General features: G+C 39.4%; 1 protein-coding gene across 1 annotated transcript; it reads left to right on the forward strand.

Annotated features, from left to right (window-relative positions):
* Positions 1-9714: 9714 nt before the first annotated feature.
* On the forward strand, positions 9715-24144 carry LOC123618641 (uncharacterized). The gene is made up of 9 exons (XM_045521444.2): positions 9715-9865; positions 12122-12352; positions 12843-13049; positions 14311-14541; positions 15400-15553; positions 16914-17023; positions 17570-17683; positions 18987-19133; positions 22391-24144. The coding sequence occupies exons 1-9, from the start codon at positions 9782-9784 to the stop codon at positions 22523-22525; spliced, it is 1413 nt and encodes a 470-aa protein (XP_045377400.1). The 5' UTR covers positions 9715-9781; the 3' UTR covers positions 22526-24144.
* The last annotated feature ends 212 nt before the right edge of the window (positions 24145-24356 follow it).

Genomic DNA, 24356 nt, shown 5'->3' on the forward strand with positions numbered 1-24356 from the left:
AGACAATGGAATATTACTCAGCCATAAAAAATGAAATAATATCATTTGCAGCAACATAGATGGACCTAGAGATTACCTAGAGATTATCACACTAAGTGAAATAAGTCAGACAAAGACAAACATATGATATCACTTACATGTGGAATCTAAAAACAGGTACAAATGAACATATTTATACAATAGAGATGGACTAACATAGAAAACAAACCTGTGGTTACCATGGGGAAAGTGGTAAATTAGGGATTTGGGTTTAATAGATACACATTACTATATATAAAATATAAACAACAAGGACCTACTGTGTAGCACAGGGAACTATATTCACTATCTTATAGTAACCTATAATGAAAGTGGAAAATAATCTGAAGAAGTATATATGTATACATATGTGTATAATTAAATCACTTTGAAACATTGTGAAAGAACTATACTTAAATAGAAAAAAAAAAGACAGGAGATGAAATTGTAGCTCTTGAAGCCTTGCTGTTTTTAAAGAAATAATTTATTACTTTTTATTTCAAAGCTTTGCAAATCAATAAAAAAAAGAATCAAAGTTTGCCGACTGTGTTAGTTCAGACTAAGAATGCAAAAGAGGTGAGAATGTGCCACCATGGTGACAGCCAGTCACAGTGTCAGTGTTTGTCAGCAAATATACACTGACATTGTTTAAAACAACTTTCCCCAAACATGGATGATTGCCTCAGAGATGCTGCCTTCATTACCTGTGTTCTCACATTATATACTTGAGTCATTAGTGGGCAAGGCTTGGAATGGTCCAGAGGTTTTTTGGATGTGTTTGTTTTCCCCTGGGTCAGCTGCTATGAAAATGAATATCAGCTTTTTTCTTGAGGGTTTGAATCATGGGGTATGTTTTGCGGTATTCCATTCAGCCCCTCAGCACACTGCTTGTATAGTACAAGTGCTTGGTGCATTATCAGTTGATCTGTTAGTTTTGCTGTCATAGTTTTTTCATGTCCATGGACTGATCCTTGTATATAGTGATTTACTTGGTTGCTTCCTTCTTAACCCTGAGTTTTTGCTTTTGTCTGTTAAAAAATTACAGTCTGTGGGATGCAAGTTCAGGAGACGGTGTCAGAGGAAGAGACTGTTCTAGGTGTGTGGAGCAGTCAAATGAAGTATGAAATGTCTGAGAAATAACCTGGCTTTGAGAGAATTGATCATCTTTCAGAAGGGTTACCCAAAACCTCTCTTAAATTTATTTAAAGAATGGATCTTAACATCTTTCTCTGGAGTGGATAGAAAGCAGATAGGAGAGGTGAAAATTTGAAGGACCAGTGATATGGAAGCATCGGCAGGAATGTGAAAAACCTAGATGTATATTAATTTATCTCTGAAGAGGAAAGACAGGCAACTACTAATCCCTTTAATTTTATGGTGAGTTTAAAAGTTTACTGAAGCCCTTTCTTCTATAGCTCATTGAATTTTTACCATAACCTTCTGAGATACATTGTTGGAAAGGGCTTATAACTTCATCCACTTACCTGAAGAGTAAGAAAGACAAAGAATGTATATTACTTGTCTACGGGCACATGGCTTGTCACCAATAAAGTGGAGACTAGCATAAAACTTCATTTTCTAGGAAATTTTAGCAAACTGCCGACAAGACCTATTGGAATCACTTTATTAAACTTGCCCACTCTCATCCAACATCTTCTGCCCACCCCTGCTTATTCTTTTCCCATAGCACTTACCACTTTTAAATGTAGTCTGTATGTCACCACTTTTTATTTATTGGTTTATTTGTCCTGACTTCTCATAGAATGTAAGCTGCACATTGGGCAGGGAATTGTTGTCTACTTAGTTTGTTGATATATCCTGAATGCTTAGAACAGTGCCTGACACATAGTGAGCATTCAGCCACTATTTGCTGAATGAATGCACGTGAGCTGTAACAGACACTTTTCTGTAGTTGGACTCAGCTGATTTTGTTGTTCACATCACCACTCAACAGCATTCCCTTCTAATACGCTGCCGGATTGGCACTGTAAATTACACATGAATTGCTTATTTTGGGGAACAAGCAGCTGGGGTGTTGAATATCTTGATTTATTATGTGAATGGGATCTTGAAAAAAAGCGGGAGTGTTGGGAATCTAGCAGTTTAGTGTTATTTCTCAAAATAATTATATCTCCAATTCAAGTGGGTGGAGCTAGACAGCCTTAAGCGTCGTTTAATCTAGCCTTAATCTTATACACATGAGGAAAGCCAACCTAGCAAGGTCAAGGAGCTAGCCCAAGGTCAGACTGTTATGTAGAGCTGCATGAATAGAATATTTTCATTTTCTTCACAAGTTCAGAGCCCTTTCCCAGCTCCTCTTCCCTTCTCTGACACTTATTTTAGAAGCTCTACTCACATAACACCTGTCATGTTAGAGTTCTTCCTGAGAACATTCTGGAATAGGTGACGGTGGGCTTCGGGAGCCATGGGAACATGTCTTGAGCCTTTTCTCACAAATATCTGAAATTGAAAGGTACGGAATTGATTTTGAGGTGACAAAATACCTAAAATAATTTAAGTTTTACCTGTAGGGCCTGTAAGGTGATTTCCTCATCTTTTTATTAGGGAACCATGTAAAACATAGTGTTTTTTCTTGTTTAATTTTCCGTGTGCATTTGTTAGCTGCTATGAATCATTGTGAGTCTTTGAGACAAGGGTCTATATCTTCTATGATTTTGGCATCTGTCTCCAGTGTCTGGTCGTCTGACAGTTGAGCAACAGATAAGAGACATTTGCATAATAAGACCATTGATCAATCTTGTTACAGGTAGACGTTTTAAAGTAAGTAATCAGAAAGAATTGCCCAACATTGTCTTATCATCTTATCACCTGAATCATTATAGAAGGCAGATAACTTAGAGATGGGGAAGGCTGGGGAAATATTCTTATTGAACATAGAAGCACTGTTATTTCCCCTACCAGCATGGCATAAAGGAAGAATCTAGGTGGCTCAGTTTTTCTAAGAAAATATTTTTGTGTGTGTGTGTGTGTGTGTGTGTGATTGGATGTGTTCCAGGAAAATAAACTCAAGTCATTTAATGAAGAGTTATATCTTAATATGTATTCAGTTTATCCCTTTGATAGGTACTGTAATCAGCTGCTCTTAGCACTTGTCAAATTTATTAATATGCTCCTAGTCCTTGTGATGCAGATAAGCATTCAAAGAATAAACCTGGCAGTATACTTTTAGTGGAAGTAAGGACTAACGAGGATATACATTTGTTTGGTTTTGTTTGTGGTAAAAAAAAAATAGGCTGCCCAAATGTATAATGGTGCAATATGACAGAATTTCATTACTTGCTTATGCAAGAGCTTGAGATGAGTGTTCTTGGTTGGCAAGTGCGTTTCCTCTTCATAGTAAATCAGGGATTTGGCTCCTTCCCTCTTAGAGTTTCTGTCATTCCCCCCAGGGCATCACTGCAACCAGCTGGTGAAAGGAGGAGCAGGAGTGACAGAGGCTTACCCTCTTTTTAAGATGTCTTAGCTTGGAAATGGCACACAGCATTTCTGCCCATATATCATTGACTAAAACTCAGACACACGGACACTCGTTAACTGTTTCAGATGCTGGGAAATATAAATTAGTCATATGCCTAAGAAAGAGAGGTGAAGGATATTTTAAAAAATTGTCTTTTTCTTTTTCTCCCCTTCATCCATCCATCCTTCCCAGTTTCGTTTCGTTTCTTTTCTTTTCTTTTCCCTTTCCTTTTCTTTCTTGCTTTTTCATTTTGCTTTTTATAGTGAGATAATTTTACATTTTAGAACTTAGACTTGCAAAGACATTCCTTGAATACTTTTCTCCCAGGTTCTTTTTTTTTTTTTTTTTAACATTTTTTTATTGATTTATAATCATTTTACAATGTGTCAAATTCCAGTGTTCAGCACAATTTTTCAGTCATACATGGACATATACACACTCATTGTCACATTTTTTTCTCTGTGAGTTATCATAACATTTTGTGTATATTTCCCTGTGCTATACAGTGTAATCTTGTTTATCTATTCTACAATTTTGAAATCCCAGGCTATCCCTTCCCACCCTCCACCCCCCGGTAACCACAAGTCTGTATTCTCTGTCTGTGAGTCTATTTCTGTCCTGTATTTACGCTTTGTTTTTGTTTGTTTGTTTTTGTTTTTTAGATTCCACATATGAGCGATCTCATATGGTATTTTTCTTTCTCTTTCTGGCTTACTTCACTTAGAATGACATTCTCCAGGAGCATCCATGTTGCTGCAAATGGCATTATGTTGTAGGTTTTTATGGCTGAGTAGTATTCCATTGTATAAATATACCACATCTTCTTTATCCAGTCACCTGTTGATGGACATTTAGGCTGTTTCCATGTTTTGGCTATTGTAAATAGTGCTGCTATGAACATTGGGGTGCAGGTGTCATCCTGAAGTAGATTTCCTTCTGGATACAAGCCCAGGAGTGGGATTCCTGGGTCATATGGTAAGTGTATTCCTAGTCTTTTGAGGAATCTCCACACTGTTTTCCATAGTGGCTGCACCAAACTGCATTCCCACCAGCAGTGTAGGAGGGTTCCCCTGTCTCCACAGCCTCTCCAGCATTTGTCATTTGTGGATTTTTGAATGACGGCCATTCTGACTGGTGTGAGGTGATACCTCATTGTAGTTTTGATTTGCATTTCTCTGATAATTAGTGATATTGAGCATTTTTTCATGTGCTTTTTGATCATTTGTATGTCTTCCTTGGAGAATTGCTTGTTTAGGTCTTCTGCCCATTTTTGGATTGGGTTGTTTATTTTTTTCTTATTGAGTCGTATGAGCTGCTTATATATTCTGGAGATCAAGCCTTTGTCGGTTTCACTTGCAAAAATTTTCTCCCATTCCGTAGGTTTTCTTCTTGTTTTACTTCTGGTTTCCTTTGCTGTGCAGAAGCTTGTAAGTTTCATTAGGTCCCATTTGTTTATTCTTGCTTTTATTTCTTCTAGGAGAAAATTTTTGAGATGTATGTCAGATAATGTTTTGCCTATGTTTTCCTCTAGAAGGTTTATTGTATCTTGTCTTATGTTTAAGTCTTTGATCCATTTTGAGTTGATTTTTGTGTACGGTGTGAGGGAGTGTTCTAGCTTCACTGATTTACATGCTGCTGTCCAGTTTTCCCAACACCATTTGCTGAAGAGACTGTCTTTATTCCATTGTATATTCTTGCCTCCTTTGTCGAAGATGAGTTGACCAAAAGTTTGTGGGTTCATTTCTGGGCTCTCTATTCTGTTCCATTGGTCTATGTGTCTGTTTTGGTACCAATACCATGCTGTCTTGATGACTGTAGCTCTATAGTATTGTCTGAAGTCTGGGAGAGTTATTCCTCCAGCCTCTTTCTTTCTCTTCAGTAATGCTTTGGCAATTCTAGGTCTTTGATGGTTCCATATGAATTTTATTGTGATTTGTTCTAGTTCTGTGAAATATGTCCTGGGTAATTGGATAGGGATTGCATTAAATCTGTAGATTGCCTTGGGCAGTGTGACCATTTTAACAATATTGATTCTTCCAGTCCAAGAGAATGGAATATCTTTCCATTTTTTAATCTCCCAGGTTCTTACACTAACATCTACATAACCAAAGTACAATTTTCCAAATCTGGCATAATACTGTTAACTAAACCACTGACCTTATTGAGATTTCACTGGTTTCTGTTCCAGGATCCAGTCCAGTTAGTGGTTGAGTTTCCTCATCTCCTCATCTGTGACAGTTCTTGTCTTTGCTTTTCGTGTCCTTGTCAGTTTTGAAGAGTCAGTAATTACTGTCAGTAATTTTGTAAAACGTCACTCAGTTTGGGTTTGTTTGATGTTTTTTTTCTCATGATTAGATTGGGGACATACGTTATTTAGAAGGAATCATAGACAGGAGGCGATCTGCCCGTTTTTGTGCATCAGTTCACGGCAGGGTACGTGCTGCCAGTATGTATTATGGGTGATACTAACCTTTATCACTTGGCCAGAGTGGTGTTTGCCAGGATTCTCCACTATAAAATCACAGTTTCTCCCTTTGTAATTATCAAATATTTGGGAGAGATACTTTAAGAATATGCATATATTCTGTTTCCAGCTTTCAACCAGTAATTTCAGTGCTCACCAAAGCATCTTGCCTGCAGCTGTGGTAATCTAATGATTTTCTGTTTCCTTCATTAAAAACTAGAGTTTTTTGGTGGATATCTAATGAATATCTTACATAGGTAAGATATCCCCCTAGCACTGCCCACTTCGGAGACTAAAGTGACCATGGTTTAAATGATGTTAAATGGAGAGAGGGTGAGTTAGAAGAAGATGAAAGGTTTAAAAGATAAGCGATACACTGCCACAGCTCTGTAGTACTTAGATGTGGTCCAGACCGGAGTTCACGGTCATGGCAATGTCTTAGTTATAATTCTACTATCTTAATATAAGCAGGTCTTTTTATTCTGATTTTCTAATTTCTAAAGTAAGGACAATTCCATACAGCATTCAAGGTAATAGGTGAGGATGTAGTACTGTGAATTCCTAGGAGGGGTAATAGGTGGTTTATGAATTCATAGGTCCTTCTACCGTATTAAAATATGGGTAATATTAAAATAGCACGTCTACTTGTGCTTATTAAGAAAGGAAAAGGCTAACATTAATTGGGCATTTTACTATGTGCAGGCGCTGCTAGGTGCTTTACTTATATTAACTAATTCAATCGTCTCATACCTGTATGAGGGGAACGTTATTAGGCGCATTGTACAGATGAAGAATTTGAGGCACAGGGAGGTTAAATAATTTGTCACGGGTCACACAGTTAATAAGTGGCAGAATTAGGATTCAAATCTTGGTGGTCTGGCTCCAAAATTTTCACTCTTAACCACTATACTATCAAGTTGTGCCCTGGTTATAGCCATTGGCAGGACCAATATTCATCTCGTATATACTGGTGTGGCCACACCAAGTAACTTCTCCTGTTCTGACTGCTTGGTGCCTGTGCCCTAAGGGTGGTTAAATATTTTGGGTATAACATGGCCCCTGACGAATACAAATGTTTCCTAATTATGTTTGAATTGAGCAAGTACATTTGACAGGAAAACTGAACCTCAGGAAATATTTTCAGGTGTTTATATTTATGATTGGAGCTTAAACATTTTGAGGTGAAAATGAAAGTATCGGGCATGAATTTGTTAGTCATTCTTTCCAGTTTTGAGGCATGAACCCTTGTTTGTCTTTGGCCACAAGGTGTAAGTATATGGTTCTTGTTTTCTTTTTTTTTTTAATTGAATCGATTTACAATGTTGTGTTAATTTCTGGTGTACAGCATAGTGATTCAGTTATACATACATATATATACTTTCCTTTCCATATTCTTTTTCATTTATAGGCTATTACGAGGTATTGAATATAGTTCCCTGTGCTCTACAGTAGGATTTTGCTGTTTATCTCTTTTATACGTAGTTAGTACCTACAAATCCCAAGCTCCAATTTATCCCTGCCCACCCTCAGTTCTTGTTTAAAAGTGATTATCAGATGTGTGATTAGGTGTGTTGCAAAGAAATCTAAACGGGGTCACCAGTGTCCTTCTCTCTCTGTAAGCCTGGCACCTGCTTCGTGATTTGGCTGCTATTTGTAGAATCTGGTTCAGTTTACAGTTCTGCTTATTTTCTTCCCAGCTTGCCAAATATTTCTGGTCTGATGGAAACTACTCCCTTCAGAGGGCTATGTGAATGGCTGGCATACCACCCATGGGGGCAGGCGGGGGGAGGGTGGGTGACCTCCAGGTTATATCATGGAATTATATTCACATATTTTAAAATGATTTTGATAATATTCTTGCCTTCAGCTGTCCTGCTTCACTTCACCTTGAACTATTACCAAAGGCATGAGGTTTTTGTACAATAAATAGAAGTTGTAGAAAAAGCTCTGGCTGAAAGTGAGAGAACAGGACATTGGTTTTGGCTCTGCCAGTGACTCACTGAGTTACTTTGAGAAAAATACTTAGGCTCTCTGGGCCTCTGTTCTCTTACATGCAAGGGTCAGAAGGACCTCGTCCAGCTGCAGCATTCTTTGGTTGAGTGCTAAAGTGAGTCTTTGTGTAGTGTAGTGGATGATTTGCTTGTCTTTTCATTTAAATAACTGCTGAAAGTAGCTCCCAAGTAAGGCAGGGGACAGAGGGATGTGACTTCATACTTCCAAGAAAGAAGAGCAACAAAACAGAAAATTCTGTAAAACTTGCTTTGAAGATTCATAGAGTATCATTTACTGATAAGGTCAAAGGAAAGTGGCATATTATATTGTCATTGAATCTTAGGGACCACTTGTTGTAAAACACACTATAGATGTTAAAATGTAGAATTCATTCCAGCTAACAAATGCAGGAGGAAAATTTAACATGAAAAATATGTTTTATGGTTCTCTGATAAGAAGATGAGGAAATGACCTTGTCGGCCCCACAGGTAAACAATTACTTTCAATATTTTATGACCTCAGAAGTCAATGCCATACATTTGCATTCTAGGTCTTTCCGGGAAAAGGCTAAATTGATATGAGTAACTGGTGCGTCTTAGACGTGAGGAGATAATGGTAGGAAAGCCACAAAGTCAGCTCCCCATCACTGGAGCATAGATTAAGGTGCAGTCTTGTCAGAGCCTGAGCTGCCTGACGCAGATAGGGTCTGTGTTTTTACTACACGGTCTGTTACTAAACTACTTGTAGACAAGCCAGAAATGTGAAGTAGAATGCAAGTAAGTGTGCCTACGGAGTGAAGCCATGTTGGGACTCAAAGGCTGAGCTCAGAATTACAGTTTCAGAGTGGTCTTGCCTTTACTTCCCATCTCAGATACAATTACTCTCTTCTCTATCCTCACAAGACCTTGGACATGCTTCTATCATAACACAGCACATTTGGGGGTGAGGGGGAACTATTTGTTTTCTTTTCTGTTTTTCCTACCGGATTATAAGCTAATAAAAGATTTCTTAATGTGCAGAGTGATATACAGCTTGGAAGAGTGTAGGCATTCAACCATGTTTGCTGAAGAAATAAAGAATGGAAGATAGAAAGGAAAGAAGGGTGGATGGCTGCTTTGTGGATGATAGTAGTAGGTTTCAGATGACTCAGGTCGCAACTCATCCCCAGGAAAGATGATACAAAATGAATTTTAAATGAAGATTTAACTTTCAGGTAACAAAATTATCCAATAAACCACACAGAAAAATGAGGACTGATTTGGGTGACAAAAGATTGTGCTAGACTAAGCACCCACTGTCAAACTGCAGAGAACCAACGTTATGGAAGACTCTTTTGATAAAGTGCTTTGCTCCAGCACTAAAACTAGTTGTGTGATTTGGGGCAGGTATCACGCCTCTTCATGGCTCAGTTTCTTAAGCTACAAAATGAGAGTAATTGTCCCAGTACCTGACAGGATTGCTGTAGGATAAATCACACAATGTATGTAAAGCACTTAGTATAGTACCTTGTACTTAGGGAAGGAAATAAATATTAGGTATAGTTGTTATTATCTGTGTATGTGTCATCAGTGAGCAAGGAGCTGGAGACCAAAATGAATGTTTTATTGGCCTCTAATTTGGCAGTTCTTTCTAGGGTTTGTTTTTTTTTTTTTTTAAATCAAGATTATTGCTTAAGAAACAGCTTCCTTATTTCCTTTCCTTAACTTGCAGCTCTATATAAGTACTCCCTTGTTTGAGAAGTGTCATTCTTCTCTCAGGGATCTCTCCTGCTAAAGCTACATCCCTCCCTACTTTTTCACTTTCAGTGAATTGCTTGCCCCTCTTTGCCAATGGACAACTTAGCATTTGAAATGCATGAAGATGCAAAGCAGAATGCTGTGTCTGCAGGGAAGATGAACGCCACCTCCCGAATGGTAAGAATGTAAATGGGGATTCTCATCTTGAGATCAGTTCCCCCCAAAACCTGGATGCAGAGCTCAGGAAACAGCTGCTCTCTAGACCAGCTCTCTTCAGGTGATCCTCGTCAGAGTAGAATCTCCTGTTCTGAGTGTTTCCCCACTTGCCTTCTCTCTCATGAACTCTTCACTCCTTTAGCTGTTTAATGGCCCAATTGTCTATGAATTGTGGCTTATGGCATTAATGCGTTATTTATTTTTCAATATAATACCCTCATGCAATGTTAAACTGAACATGTTGATGAGTGATTATGCTATTCAAAATATACCATTTAAGAATTATTTTAATTTTTAATTTTTCATACAATTTTTAAAGGTTATACTCCATTTACAGTTATTACAAAACATTGGCTGTATTCCCCATGGTGTACAATATATCCTTGTGACCTGTCTTACACCCAGTAGTTTGTACCTCCCACTCCCCAACCCTGACATTGCCCCCCACCCACTGGCAACTACTAGTTTGTTCCCTAAATCTGTGAGTCTTTTAAAATTTTATATATTAGTTTGTTGTATTTTTCAGATTCCACATGTAAGTGATATCAGACAGTATTTGTCTTTCTCTGTATAACTTATTTCACTTAGCGTAGTGCCCTCCAAGTCCATTGTGTGTGTGTATGTGTGTGTGTATGCAACCCACCCCCCCATCTTTTTTTTATCCTTTTGTCTGTTAATGGACATTTAGTTTGCTTCCATATCTTGGCAATTGTAAATAACGCTGCTATGAACATTGAGGGGCATCTATCTTTTCAAATTAGTGGGAATTTTTTTTTTTTGAATGTGTACCCAGGAGTGGAATTGCTGGATCATATGGTAGTTCTATTTTTACTTTTTTGAGAAACCTCCATCCTGTTTTCTACAGTGGCTGCACCAATTTACATTCCCACCAACAGTGTGCAAGGGTTCCCTTTTCTCCACATCCTTGGAACACTTGTTATTTGTGTTCTTTTGAACATTCAAGAATGTTAAAGCGGGAGTGTCTATGTTAGATTTACTAGTGATCAAAGACACACTTACTCAGAGAGAAAGGCCAGGGACTCAGACAGCAGTGGAAAAGGAGTCCTTGACGTCATTGCTTATGAGTATTACTGTAGTGGTCAGAGAAATAGGGCAGGTTAGGGTGTGTATTTTCTTGGCAGCTTTCAGTAATGTGGATTGTAACTCAGAGAAATAATACTGTTGTTTTTAGTGTATATCTGTGGTGTGAAACCAGGAAATAGTAACAGAAATACGTGGAAATGTTGTGACTTGGTAGATGGGTTAGTAGCTTACATAGGTAGTGTAGGGAAGGAAGGGAATTTAATGAAGCTATTTCAATGAAAGGGGAGGGATAGAGAGAGACCTGTCAGGCCCGTTGATTACTGATGTTCTGATTCCCATGCATGTACCTGTACATGAAATGCATTTGTACATTCTGGAACCAAAAGTGTTTGTTTATTTTTATCTTTGTTCCATTGATGTCAGCTGTAGGCATATGGAGTGTGTGTGAGTATTGGGCTGCGCCCTACAGTCCTGCAGTCCTTGCAGTTGCTCAGCCACCAGATGGAAGAAAGAACCCAGAGTCAGGGACAGAGGTGTCAATGATTTAAGGGACAGGGAATCTTAGAAGTCAGAGGCATAGGTTCTGGGGTGCCACCCCACCGCGTATGGCTGAGGGCAGGCGGGACACGACGGCAGTCTTCCCTACCCAGGGAGGAGGAGGCTATCATTTATAGGGGGCAGGACATTAGAAAGGCTCCTTGGTTGCCACAGTTGGGAGCAGGGAGAGGGAACTGTTGAAATGCGCGCCCCCACAGCTCTTTGGGTTAACAACCGTTGCTGGGGCCACTCTTGCCTGTTGATAACTGAACATATTGGAGCTGTTCTGGTCTGAGGGCTGGAACAATCCTTAGCCAGGAGTTGGGCCAGTCATGCGGATAGTTACTGATTAAACTTTCCGTTTAGGAAGGGGAGGTGATCATATGCATAAGGTAAGGGTGAGGCAGGTGGGGCAGGGGATGTACAGAGAGTGTGAGAGCAGCCATCTTATGCAGCCTGACCATACAGTGAGTGCATGTGTGTGTGTATTTATTTACACATGTCTTATTTTACTCAGTATATTTATCCCACAAATGCATTTTTTTAAATAAAAAAGAAAATAAATCAAATTGAGAAAGGAGGCAATGTTTCTAATGCATCACGAATAGAGAATAATGGCTTCGTAATTTCTCCTAGGAAAAGAAGAGGCAGTGGTCACTGATGAGAATTTTCCTGGTGTGTCTCTTGGCCTGCACCATTACCACAGCAGTAGGAGTACTGATTCTCTCCTTGGTTTATGTTAACCACTCTCAGCCCCGTTCAGAAGTTCATTTAGGATTGGAAGCCCTGCAGACAGCAACGATTCCTGTGGTGCAAAAGGTGGTTGATACAAAATTCCAGTTTCTTAATCATTTACCTAAGTCCAAGGTATGGATTGCTCATACTGGGAAAAAGAATCCTCTATTCTAAATGGTGATTTCAAAACAAAGTTTCTATTGCTTGTTTACTAAGCCTGATTCTCTCCTTACTGGAAGGAAGCAGCTGTGGGCCATCAGGATGAAGGGAGGTGAGGCACTGCGAAAGGGGAACATTGGGTTGATGTTGGCTCCAGGAAGAGTTTTCCTTTAGTAGATAGTTCTATGTTTCGCTGGAGGGGAGACGTGCAGATGGACAAGTGGAAAGCCTTCTATTCTCTTGCCAGGATAGGTGTTCATTTTTATGTCTAACGGGCTGATAGCACTGCACGTCCTACTGTGAGTCTTGCAGACCAAGTTCCTCTTCCTTTTTGAGACTCCAGTATTCACCCCACCACCGTTGCCTTTTCTCTTGTGCCTCCCTCTTACTCTGTAGGCCATGGTGGCCTCATGTTCCTCAGGAGATGGCCTCCAGTGCTGACGGTTTGCTTCTGACTTTGCAGGTGTTTGAGTTCCCTGGTGGTGCAATCCAGTGGGCCCGGTACAGGAACAACGTCAAAGACTATGTCAGCATTGAAGAAGAGGCCTTTGGCAGCAGCTTGAACAGACAGAGGTCACAGATGACTCTGGGGACCCTGAGAATAAAAAGCAATGGCCTCCGGGCCCCTCACTGGCACTTCAATGCTAATGAACACGGCTATCTTGCTCAGGTATAACCAGTCTGCCCGCATTCTGCACTTAAGCATTTATGCTGTGGGTCCTTAGGCTGTTATTTTAGTTGTTGCAAAATCTCCTTAACCAAGTGACAGACAGCATCCAGGCTTTAGCTGTGTACTCAATTAGATTAGTTAGCAGTGCCTTGAAGCGTTAACCTGTTTGTTTTAATTATTCTTGGCAACACTTTGAACTTCTTTCTTCAGTATGAAATCATTTTTCATACATTGTTAAACCAAGATCACTGTTCCATCCTTTGAGCCAAAGCTAAAACTGGTAGCTCTGATCTAATGATCAAAGAGACTATAGTTTCCCTCTAAGGGAAATAGCAGTGACTGGAATAACAAACTAGTTCACTAATGTTCAGCCTGGAGTCCCTGAGCTCAGGCCAATTGAATGCCCTTTTGTGATTTAGACCTTTCAGAATTCTCTGGAAGTCAAGTGAAATAGAGCTGGGAGTGAAATGAGTGTACTTACTTGAATTTCAAATAATTCATTAATTCTGAAACGTATTTATGGGTTAGCTTCTGTATTTCAGACACTGGGGAAGTGGCAGTGACTAAGCTCTCATAGAACTTTCAGGGTCTGGTCTTATCCTGGTGATCTTGTGAATAGATCAGCCAGTTGTTTTGGTGACATGTTTCTGTTGTTGGTAATAAAACTCCTTTTTTTGTACTTGGACAATTCATTCAAAGTTAGAATTTATGACAGGAAGAGAGAGAGAATCTTATCTATATGAGATTAAACCTTTCTTAGAAGAAAACCTGGACACACAGTAAAAGCACTATGTTATTAGCATTGTTATCACTGTTAAAACTGTATGCAGACTTTTTCTCACCTGGAAAATACAATTCACCTGTATGCATACACACACAAACACACACATGCGCACACATGCATATCTATGTGAGCCCCTATGAACACACACATGTGCCTGCAGTCTTTTCAAACTAGCGTGAACTTAGAACTCTAAATGCTCAATGAGGGTGGTATCGCCCCAAAGGGGATGAGAAATGGTTCTTAGAGTTTAAAAAACATTACTCTTTTTGTGTGTAAATTATAGATGTACATATAGTACATAAGCAATATGTGTACACAGTATACAGGTCTACAGTACATGTGTACCGTTAATATTTCATAGGGTAGTGATTAGAAAAAAAAAGTCTAATTTGGTACCTTAGAAGGGAGGTAAGGAAAAGAGGTTGAGAAACATTGCTCTAAAGTAATGTTGGTTGTGCCCTTCTGTTTATGTTTCAGGGGACGGCATGGATTGGGGTGGTTGATGATGGTGGTGTAGTTACCACGTACAATGTTACGGCCGGCCAAGTGATCTTCTTCCCTAAAAACACAGTACATTGGATAAAGAATGTGGGGAATGAAGACTGCTTTTTCTTGCTCTTCTTTTCCACACATGATGAACTTCAGACCCTGGATGTTGATGATGTATTTTTTTCCACACCTGAGGACATTGCTTCCAGGTCACTTAAGGTCTGTACCACTGCTAAGAACAGATCCCACCACGAGGGTATGCATTACATAGGTACAAAGAGGGCATGGGTATTCGAGTTCTAGGGTGGCAGTCAACAAGGTAACAATTGGGTAATGAGCTCAAGAACATACCCCGTGTTTCTACTAAAGACATAAAACTCGTTGAAATTGAATTGCTCTTTGTTTTCCTTTATGAAGGACTTCTGTAGGAAACTGTAATGAATTGGTTCAGTGGTTATGATATAATTAATAAAAATTACTATAATTTTCATCTTTGAAAAGCCATAAGCTCACCAAGGAAAATTTTGCTACTCAAAATGTAATTGCGTTTTCTTAATCTAATGCAGAGGATCCCACACTTGTCCTGAGAAATAGGTATTTTTCATCCCTTTATGTAGTTATACTGTCCCTGGAGGGACTGCTCATCATGCTGGGTATAGAGAGGGTATGATGTGGATGCTGACGATGCAAATGGTGATCAGAATTGGTGACGGCCCATACAATGGGAAGGGGTTCTGGTAAATTTAGAAACTGAGATTTATTTTGCAGCAATCCTGCTCTAATGTTATAAGGAGAAGTAACAGAAATGAGTCATAAGTAAGGGTATTGATAAGTGTGGGAAACAGTGCATATTTTTGCAGGAGTTTATATTGACCACAAAATTCCAACACCAATATATTGAAAATTCAGAAATTTTTCATAAATATCACAAGTCTTAGGCTCACTGAGGTCAGCTCTTCTGACTGGACCACTGAAAACCACACTGGTACCAATGCTACCCTGTCCTCAGCTACTCACCCTTGTATTGTTACAATTTGCAGAACGTTTCACAGATATATGGTCTCTTATGCATTTCAGCCTGAAGGTGGAATTAATTTCATTAGAACATTCCATAAGCAAAAAGAGGACCAGGGGGTCAACCTTCCTCCCAACTTGGCAGAACTGGTTGTCAATGCTACTTACGTACAGTCTGCGGATAGCCTCGTGTGGAGATACTTTTATGACCTGAAAGGTATAGTACGTTAATTTGTGAAGCGTTTTTAGTTAAGTATTAATAAATGTGATTATATAGGTGTATTGGATTGAGATGAAACCTGTTTTTTTATGGTGCATCACAGTCAAGGGAAATTTGGAAAAAACCCCCGTATTTCTCAACAGAGAAGGAAATGTCAAAAAAGGCCTGGAAGCAAAAGAGAATGTGAAAGATTTCAGAGTGTGAGGGGTATGCTGGGGCTGGAGGTGCTGTAGGAGAAGTGGATAAGAGAGGAGGGTCCAATTATGCAGCCATGCTAATAAGTTTATACTTTATCCAGATGGAAAAGAGGAGCAACTAAGGGGTTTATATAGGAGAGTGATATAATGAAGTTATTTATTTATTTATATCATTTCATTAATTTATTTTATTAAGGTATAATTGACATACAACATTATATTAGTTTCAGGGGTATAACAATGATTTGATATTTGTGTATATTGTGAAATGATCACCAAAATAAGCCTAGTTAACATCCATCACCATACACAGTCACAAATTTCCTTTCAAACTTATACTGTCTACCCTCTTAGCAACTTCCAAGTGTGCAATACTGTATTATTAACTATAGCCACCTTGCTGGACATTACATCCCCTTGGCTTATTTACTTTGTAACTGAAAGTTTATACCTTTTGACTCCCTTCACCCACTTCAACCACCCCCAGCCCCTGCTTCTGGCAGCCACCATTCTGCTCTCTATATCTATGAGCTTGGACACTTCAGTTGTTTCCATATCTTGGCTATTGTAAATGATGCTGCAAGAAACATGGGGTGCAGATATCTTTCTGAGTTAGTGTTAGTTTTGCTTTTTTGAAGTGATGACCAAATCAGCTGAATTGTGGAGAATGATTGGGAGGGGCAAGATGAGAGGCAGGGAGATGAGTCAGGGGGCTCTTGCAGTCCCTCAAGTAGGGGATGATGGTGGCCTGCACCATGATAGTTGTCAGAGGGAGAAAATTGCTGCAAAGCAGAGAATTTAAAGAGGCAGGGCTGACAGGACTTATTTGACTGACTTGAGGGGTGAGGTAGAGATTGGTATTTGGGATGACTCTCAAGTTTTCTAGCCAGGTCCCCTGAGTTGAACAGTCTATCTTAACAGAAAGAGGTCACTATGTGTTAGAAATTTTGAGAGATATTGGAAAGGTGAGATAGTATCTGACTGTATCAAGTCAATATGTTGGGGGCATATAGGATCTGGGTTAGCAGTTCCTATCACATAGACTGTGTCTGACTAGAGAAGACTTGACGTATGTTACTGGGACTGCATTTGACTCTCCTTTTGTAGTAACATTTTGAGTATTCTGTCTTATTTTGTTTCTTAAACTTCATCTGACTCAGGTTCAAAAGAATATCAATTTCCAGGAGGAGTAATCCAACTGGCACAATATTGGAAAAACAGAAGTGAACTGAGCAACAATGAAAAAATTTTTAGTGAATTCCTGAATCAGGTAATTGAGAAAAATGATTTGATGATCATTAAGATGGGTGAAATATGGGATTTAGATTGTATTCAGTGTTCTTTCGGACAAAAGGAAAAGAGCCAAACACTAGCTCAAATCACATTGATCTGATCAGTGTAAACTACTAATGGAGACCTCAGTGTGGATTTGGGATCTTAACTTCTTGGCATGAATGGTTATGTTTATACAGAGACCAGATGCTTGTAAGATGTCTCTTTCCATTTGTGTTAAATGCCCAACAATCTGTATTGCATAATAACTAAGAGCACAGCTATGGCATCAAATTCCCTGATTAGGATCCCTGTGTGACCCTAGGTAAATACTTAGATTTTCCTCTCATTTTATAAGGGCAATAGAAACTTTAAAAGATTGCTATAAGGAACAAGTGACATAGTAAATGTAAAGGACATAAAAATTGCACATTCTCAGTTAGAGCTTCATAAATATTAGTTACTATTATGATTATATGAGTTGTTAAGTTGCTGAGTAGGATGTTGGCTAAATAACTGGATTTCATTCTTTTTCTTTTTCAAGCATCAAAATGCCCTCTCTTTGAGTACCCTCAGAATTTATAACAATGGATTACGACAGCCACATTTTCATTTTAATGCAAATGAAATGGGATATGTAATAAGCGGATGTGCACAGGTAATTTTTCTGTGAACCTTTTTTTTCCCCCTGAACTTTCCTTTTCAGTGCAGAAAGAAACAAACAGGAGATATTTCTTTGTTTTGGATCAGCTGTTGGTAACATACTAGATAGGACTCGGTGCTAATGACTTTCTGGGTACAGTTTCCACAGAGGACACCAGGCGGGCCCTGCAAGGTAGCTTCCAAATTTGCTCTGAGCATGAGAAGAGGCTAAGAACATTTCAGGACTGATAAAGGGTTTTATCACTTACGGTGGAGGGGCTTAAATACCTGCTTACATTTTCGGAGTTTCACATCCTCAGATAATGCAAGTGTTTAATGTGCTCCCCTTTGACGACAATGACATTGGCTCTTTGCCTCTCAGTGTAATGTGAGTGGGGGTGGCTGGGAAGGTGTGGGATGTCAGTAGGGTGGCCATACATCCCCACTTATCCAGGATCCTCCTGATGTATACTTGTCATCTTGGTGAAATTATTAATAGTATTCCTCTGACTCTTCAGAGGGTCCTGGTTTGGGTGATCAATCATATGGTTACCTTAAGAAAAGCCACACTAAGTAGCATGTTACTGTGGTGACTTGACAGTAGTCTCTCTGGACTTTCATAGGGCTCCCTGGGGAAATGTACAGGTAAAATGGGCATCTCTGGCTTGTACCTGTCTCAGTCTTGACAGAAAGAGCCAGACCAGACTGATATTCACCTAAGTAAGTCATCCTAAGCAAATAGCTTCATTTTATGTTTTTAAGAGGTGAAAGCTTTAAAAAGTTGGAAAAGGGCATTGGAATCTTTCACAAATTTTATTTCAAGGGTCAGATTTTATTTTTGGTGTGCTTGTGTGCTCATGTGTGTGCGTCTGTATGCGCATTTAGTCTCTAACCCTGTTAATGGAAGACCATTAGGACGCTGCTTTCCCAGAAGGCTGGATTTTCCCAAGCAAGCAGAAAGGAGGGCACGGGGGTAGTAAAACACTGAAATTTAAATCTTCTGCCTGACTAGGGAACATAGTTTATAACTCTTAATCAGAACATGGCGATTAATGCTCTTTTTGCTTGATGTTCTGCAGCTCACTAATGCATTTTGAGGTACACTTACTTAAATAGTGGAATTTTTGTCGGACTATGTCTGAGAAACAGGAGATGTTATGTGAAGGATTGCCTCTCTCTTCTACTATTTGTCCTCTCTAAGAAGTCCCTTTATAACCACGTGCTTTTATTTATCTGTTCTTCACTGTGAATACTTATCTTTAATGAGTATTTGATTTTATTTGCTTAACTTCAACATAGTTCTTTTTCCCCCTCCCTAGGTTGGCATCATCAATACTCAGGGTACCACAGAGTTTAACATTCACATTGGAGATGTGGTATTTTTCCCCACTGGAACCCAGCATTATATTAAGAGCACATGCGATGAGGACTTGCTTCTCATTCTTGCCTTCAGCACTGAAGACCAGGTGTGAGAATAAGCCAGCTTGAGAGAGATTGCTGAGTGCCAGTGATGTGCAGAATACCCTGCTAAGCGATGAGTCTGGATCATAGGGGGCTCTCAGTACACGTGTGTTGAATGAATGGTTGAATGAATGAATGAACTGGCTGAACCAAAGTGTGAAGAGGAGAATCAAATAATCTTTCCACTTGGTTATAAAGGGATCCAATACATTACATTCCCTTGTAATTTCCCAAATTGTCAACCAACTGAGAAAAAGGACCAAAGAGTAGTATGTAGAGATCCATGAAATCATTTCTATTACCGACCAAGCAGAGATTAGAGAATATGGTTCGTATCTATGGGAAGGTGGTTTTCCTAATATCCAGCCCTAGAATTGGATTGGCCTCCCTGTGTTGAGATGGGCCCTTGTGTACCTTATGGCATAAGGAAACAGCATGATTTTTGAAGCTTTGCAGCTCTCAAGGAGGGAGTGAGCATAGTTTATTCTTCTGGAATTTACTTGGCAGAGAGATTGAGAGGGAGGGAGAGGAGAGATGAAGGAGAGAGAGAGAGAGAGTGGAGAAAGAAAGGAAAAACAGAGTCTTTTGCATGCGAAAAGAAACTTTAGGAGACTTGAAGTAACACTGAGTATGACTGAGCAATGCTACTGAGTGAGTAGGGGTGGCATTTCTTCCTATCATTCTTTAAGCAAATCTGGTATATGAAGATCTGTATTATGAAACATAAATTATGAACAATTATTTACTAAGTAGTTGCTTGCTTTTAAAAATTCATCCCAGGGTTCCTTGATTAGATGGAATAATGTATTTGAAGAGCAAGAATAAATAGTAGAATTTAGATTTTTAAGCAATCCTTAGGACTGGGTTTCCTTCTGAGACTGGGTGAGAATTTCAACAGTTTGGGTGCGCCTGGGGCAAGTCCAGGAGCAGACAGACATTTCTCTTGGCCACGCTTCTTCCTACAAGAAAGCCTAACAAGATCTCTGGGGCAGAGCACAGCATGAAGGCAGCAGTATCACCAACAGGACCTACGCCCAACGGCCGGTCTGTCCTGCTTGGTGATGCTCATTTCTCATAATGACACTTCCCCTCTTTGAGGGAGCCTGGAAAAGTCTAGAATCTGCTTCTCTGGGTCTCCAAACCTTCCTGGCGGTACCCAGGATGAGGTGTGGGGAGAGCTCTGTGAGGAAGAGATACAGTGGAAAGCTAGCTACAGACTTTGTTGGAGGGAAGAAGGATTCCAGTGTCTCCTACTTTTGGTGTGGGTCTCACTGATACTGCCATTCTCTATAGCTGTTATAGGAATAAATCATAAAGCCAAATCAGATCAAATCCAATACAAAAAGGAAAAGAAGAAAAAACTTGTTATAAACAGCAAGTTAGAGTTTAAAAAGTTAAGATTAAGAAGAGGGAATTTTAAAAATGAGTAGAATAAAAATTTTATATAAGTGTAGAAATATTCCAAATGTAAAAAGTTAAGAATTAAAATAAACATGGGAGGTAAAATAAATAAGAAACAGACTCACAGACATTGAAAACAAACTTATGGTTACCAGATGGGGAAGAGGGCGGGAAGGGATAAATTGGGAGTTTGAGATATGCAGATAATAATATATATAAAGTAGATAAACAACAAGTCTACACTGTATAGCACAGGGAACCATATTCAATATCTTGTAGTAACCTGTGGTGAAGAAGAATATGAGAACGGATTTATATATGTTCCTATGTGACTGAAGTATTGTGCTGTGTACCAGAAATTGACACAAGATTGTAAACTGACTGTACTTCAATAAAAATATGTTAAAATTAAAAAAAAACTCCCCCAAAACTAAAAGAAGAGATTAATGTGACATGAAAGGCTGATACAAACAAATTAAAATTTAAAAATATGAAAGAAGGATAAAAATAACAATTGAAAATTATTAAATATAAGCCCCAAATTAGAGAGTATAAATCTTTTAGAAAGAGAATATAACGAGGTTTTTTTTTTTTTAATTAAAAGAAACAATTTAAGAGAGTGATCCCCAGTAAGGAAGAAAGAAATGATTGGATTGGAGGAATTTTTTTTGCCTCTACGCCCAGCCTCAGGAATATCTGATGTGTACCTTGAGGGTGGGTAGTCCCCCACTAACCCATCAGAGGGGAATGGGGGTGTTTCTAATGGGGATATGTTTTACATAAGGTGTATGAAGGGAAAGAGGAGGGAGAGAGGATGGAGAGAGAGAGGCTGAGAGACAGGAACACACGCCCAGAGAGAAACACAGAATGAGAGACAGGGACACAGAAAGAGACAGACATGCCCCGTGACACAGAGATAGATGCAAAGGAACATGCACAGAGACATACACAGAAATAGAGACATACAGAGAGAGACAGAGACAGAGATCTGTGAAGAGAGCAACACAGACAGAGAAAAAGAGAAACAGCACAGAAATACACAAATAGAAGGAGACATACAGACACAGACACAGAGAGGGACAGAGAGAGACAGAGACCTACAGAGCGACAGAAACAGAAGGAAAGACACACAGACCCGTACACAGAAGGGCACGGAAAGGCAGACAGACCCAGAGACACACACACACAAAGAGACAAAAGAGAGATTCAGGGACAGATAATCTCAGAGACACACACAGACACACAGAGAGAGAGGAACAGACAGTGAGAGACCCACACATACATGCAGAAACTGAAAGAGGCTGGCTGAGGAAGAGAGGTGAGGGGAGAGAGAGAAGGACAGAAAGACAGTGATTGAGGGCACAAGGACAGACAGACGAGTCAGACCCAGCCGACTGGATGGCCAGGGCAGACAGGTGGAGATTAACGACCCTCTCTGGCTGAGCGGCAGGAGGACCACTTACCTGGCAGCCAGGTTAGCCTCCATCATGTGCCTTTGGGCGTGGAGCTCTGAGAGGCCCTTTTGTCACTCGTCCCTGCTTACAGGTAGACAGAGGTCTTGCTCCCTCTTTAAAGAGAACTGCCCCCCCAATGGGGATGGAGGTCCCTTCTAAAGAACACTTCAGATGCCTCAGCATCTCCAGCCATCAGTCAGATTTTCCTTATCCTCAGAGTCGAAAAAGTGAGCTCCCCATGGCAAGAGAAGTCAAGCACACAAGGGGACCATTTGCAGGATTTCATAGCTTGTAATGCCACACAGCCATGTGCTTACAGTCTTGAAAATGCCTTGATGGCTGTGAGATCTTTGTAGAAACCTGAGTAATTCGGTGCTAACACATCTTCTTTTGGTCTCCACTGTCAGTTGCAAACCCTTGACATGGACGATTATCTCCAAGCTACAGCAGACCACATCCTGGCCCAGCTTTTCTTCAAGAAGCAAAGTGAATTTAAGAAGATCCCCAAATTCAAGGAGGACCAGGCAATCAACCTGCCGTAGATTTGCTGATGAGTTCATATCTATTCTTCCCTCTTCATTTGTTATTATTGATTTTAAAGAAGGACCACTTGGCTCATGAACTTGGAGCTCTTTATAGAGTGATATTGGGAAAGCAGGTGCAAAGCAGCCCCATGGGCTCATTTAGCTGATAAGATTAAAGGCACTTCATGCTAAGGGAACATTTCAGTGTACTCTGTGCAGATTATCAGATTTCCTCTCCTATGGAGGAGATCTGATCAATTAAATCAATATTTTTTTGTATGGATTTTAGTATACATGTACATATTTGTTTATTTTTCTTTTGTTACTTCAAATTTGTTATTCCAGATGAAAATCCATTCTTTTCATGCACATCAGTGACACTTAGCGCTGTGCATGTGTTTTTGTTACTTATCGCTGTGGAAGGAAGTAGGGAGATCAGCCTATGTATGCACGTATTGAGGCACTGGAACCCAGTTACATCTAACCTTGTTTGGAGAGTTTCATATAAAACTCTATGGCTATTCTCAACCCTTTCATTGACATGAAGATACTTTTTGTAATGCCAAAATTTTCAGGGACTCACTCATACGAGTAGTTACACACTTATTGTATATTAAGAAATACTTAAGACTTAATACTAAGAAAATACTTAATGACAAACTAATTATGAATTCAATACTTTCTTTGAATTTTATTAGTCACGTCCCCAACTATTTACATTAGAGGAATAGTTGGCCCTGTATTAGATAAGTCTGTGGTTTACTTATCGGAAGCTGGTAGGAGCTGGTAGTCTTTAAGTTGGGGGTCATTGTCTTAAATAGAAAAGAATTTGTTCAGGTATAACCTGTGCTTTATTTTTGCTTATTTTGACAAGTTTTGGGCACCTCTGCATGTTGCTTGGGTACCACCATCAGTTGTGGGCCACCCTATGTAAAACTCTAGTCAGTGTGGATACTTGTTAATGCTTTCATCCACCATCACCTTTCAATTATAGTTCCCTGACACATAATGGAATTTTAAAATATTTTAGAATGTTTGTCCTTGGCCTAAAGATAAATCTGTATGGTCTCTCTCTCCTTCCCTCCCTCCCTTCTTTCTCTCTTGTTTCTCTCTCTTTCTAGATAGCTAGCTCTAGTGACTACATACATAGAAGGCAGTGAGAATCAGGAATGGCTCACTTTTAGCATGGGGAAGTAGCCATCTACATAATGTATATAATCAGATCATAAAAGGCCCGTCATCCCTTGGAACCACCTTACTGTGTATTTACCTTATTACCATTTTCCAGGAGAGCCAGCTGAGTTCAGAGCTTGTTAGCAAAGGGAATTTTGTGGTGGTGGTATTGTTTTGAAGAGAATTTATAGTGAAAGGGTCACCATCCAGGAAGGGGAACATGGTTGAGAAGATGCAGGGAACAGCACAGGGCAAATAGGTATATGGCAGGTGGATGTCCAGTTACAGGGGAAAGCGTCATAAAAGGAAATGGCAATGTGTGTAGGCAGACTTTATGTGCAAATTTTGTTTTACTTTGGGAATTTTTGAATATACTATAAATCAGTTCAAAATCCATTTTCTTGTATCAGGAAGTGTTATATCAGATTACTATGTGGTCATTTAATAAAGATTTTGTACATTTATTTGGTCTTCTAATTTTAAGCGAAACCTGTTCTTACATTTTTATGAATTTGGAGCATTTTTGGATTCCCTCTATGCATATTTGAAATATGATATATCATCACCTAAAGAAAATATGTTACGGTGCTGGAACTTTCTGGGTTTCCTGATAATAATGTACTTGAAGCCTGACTTAAGTTTCCAGTCTACTGTGTATTTAGAAAAGAAAAATAAC

The sequence above is a fragment of the Camelus bactrianus genome, chromosome 30 (genome assembly GCF_048773025.1).
Source record: "Camelus bactrianus isolate YW-2024 breed Bactrian camel chromosome 30, ASM4877302v1, whole genome shotgun sequence".
In the NCBI taxonomy this organism is placed as follows: domain Eukaryota; kingdom Metazoa; phylum Chordata; class Mammalia; order Artiodactyla; family Camelidae; genus Camelus; species Camelus bactrianus.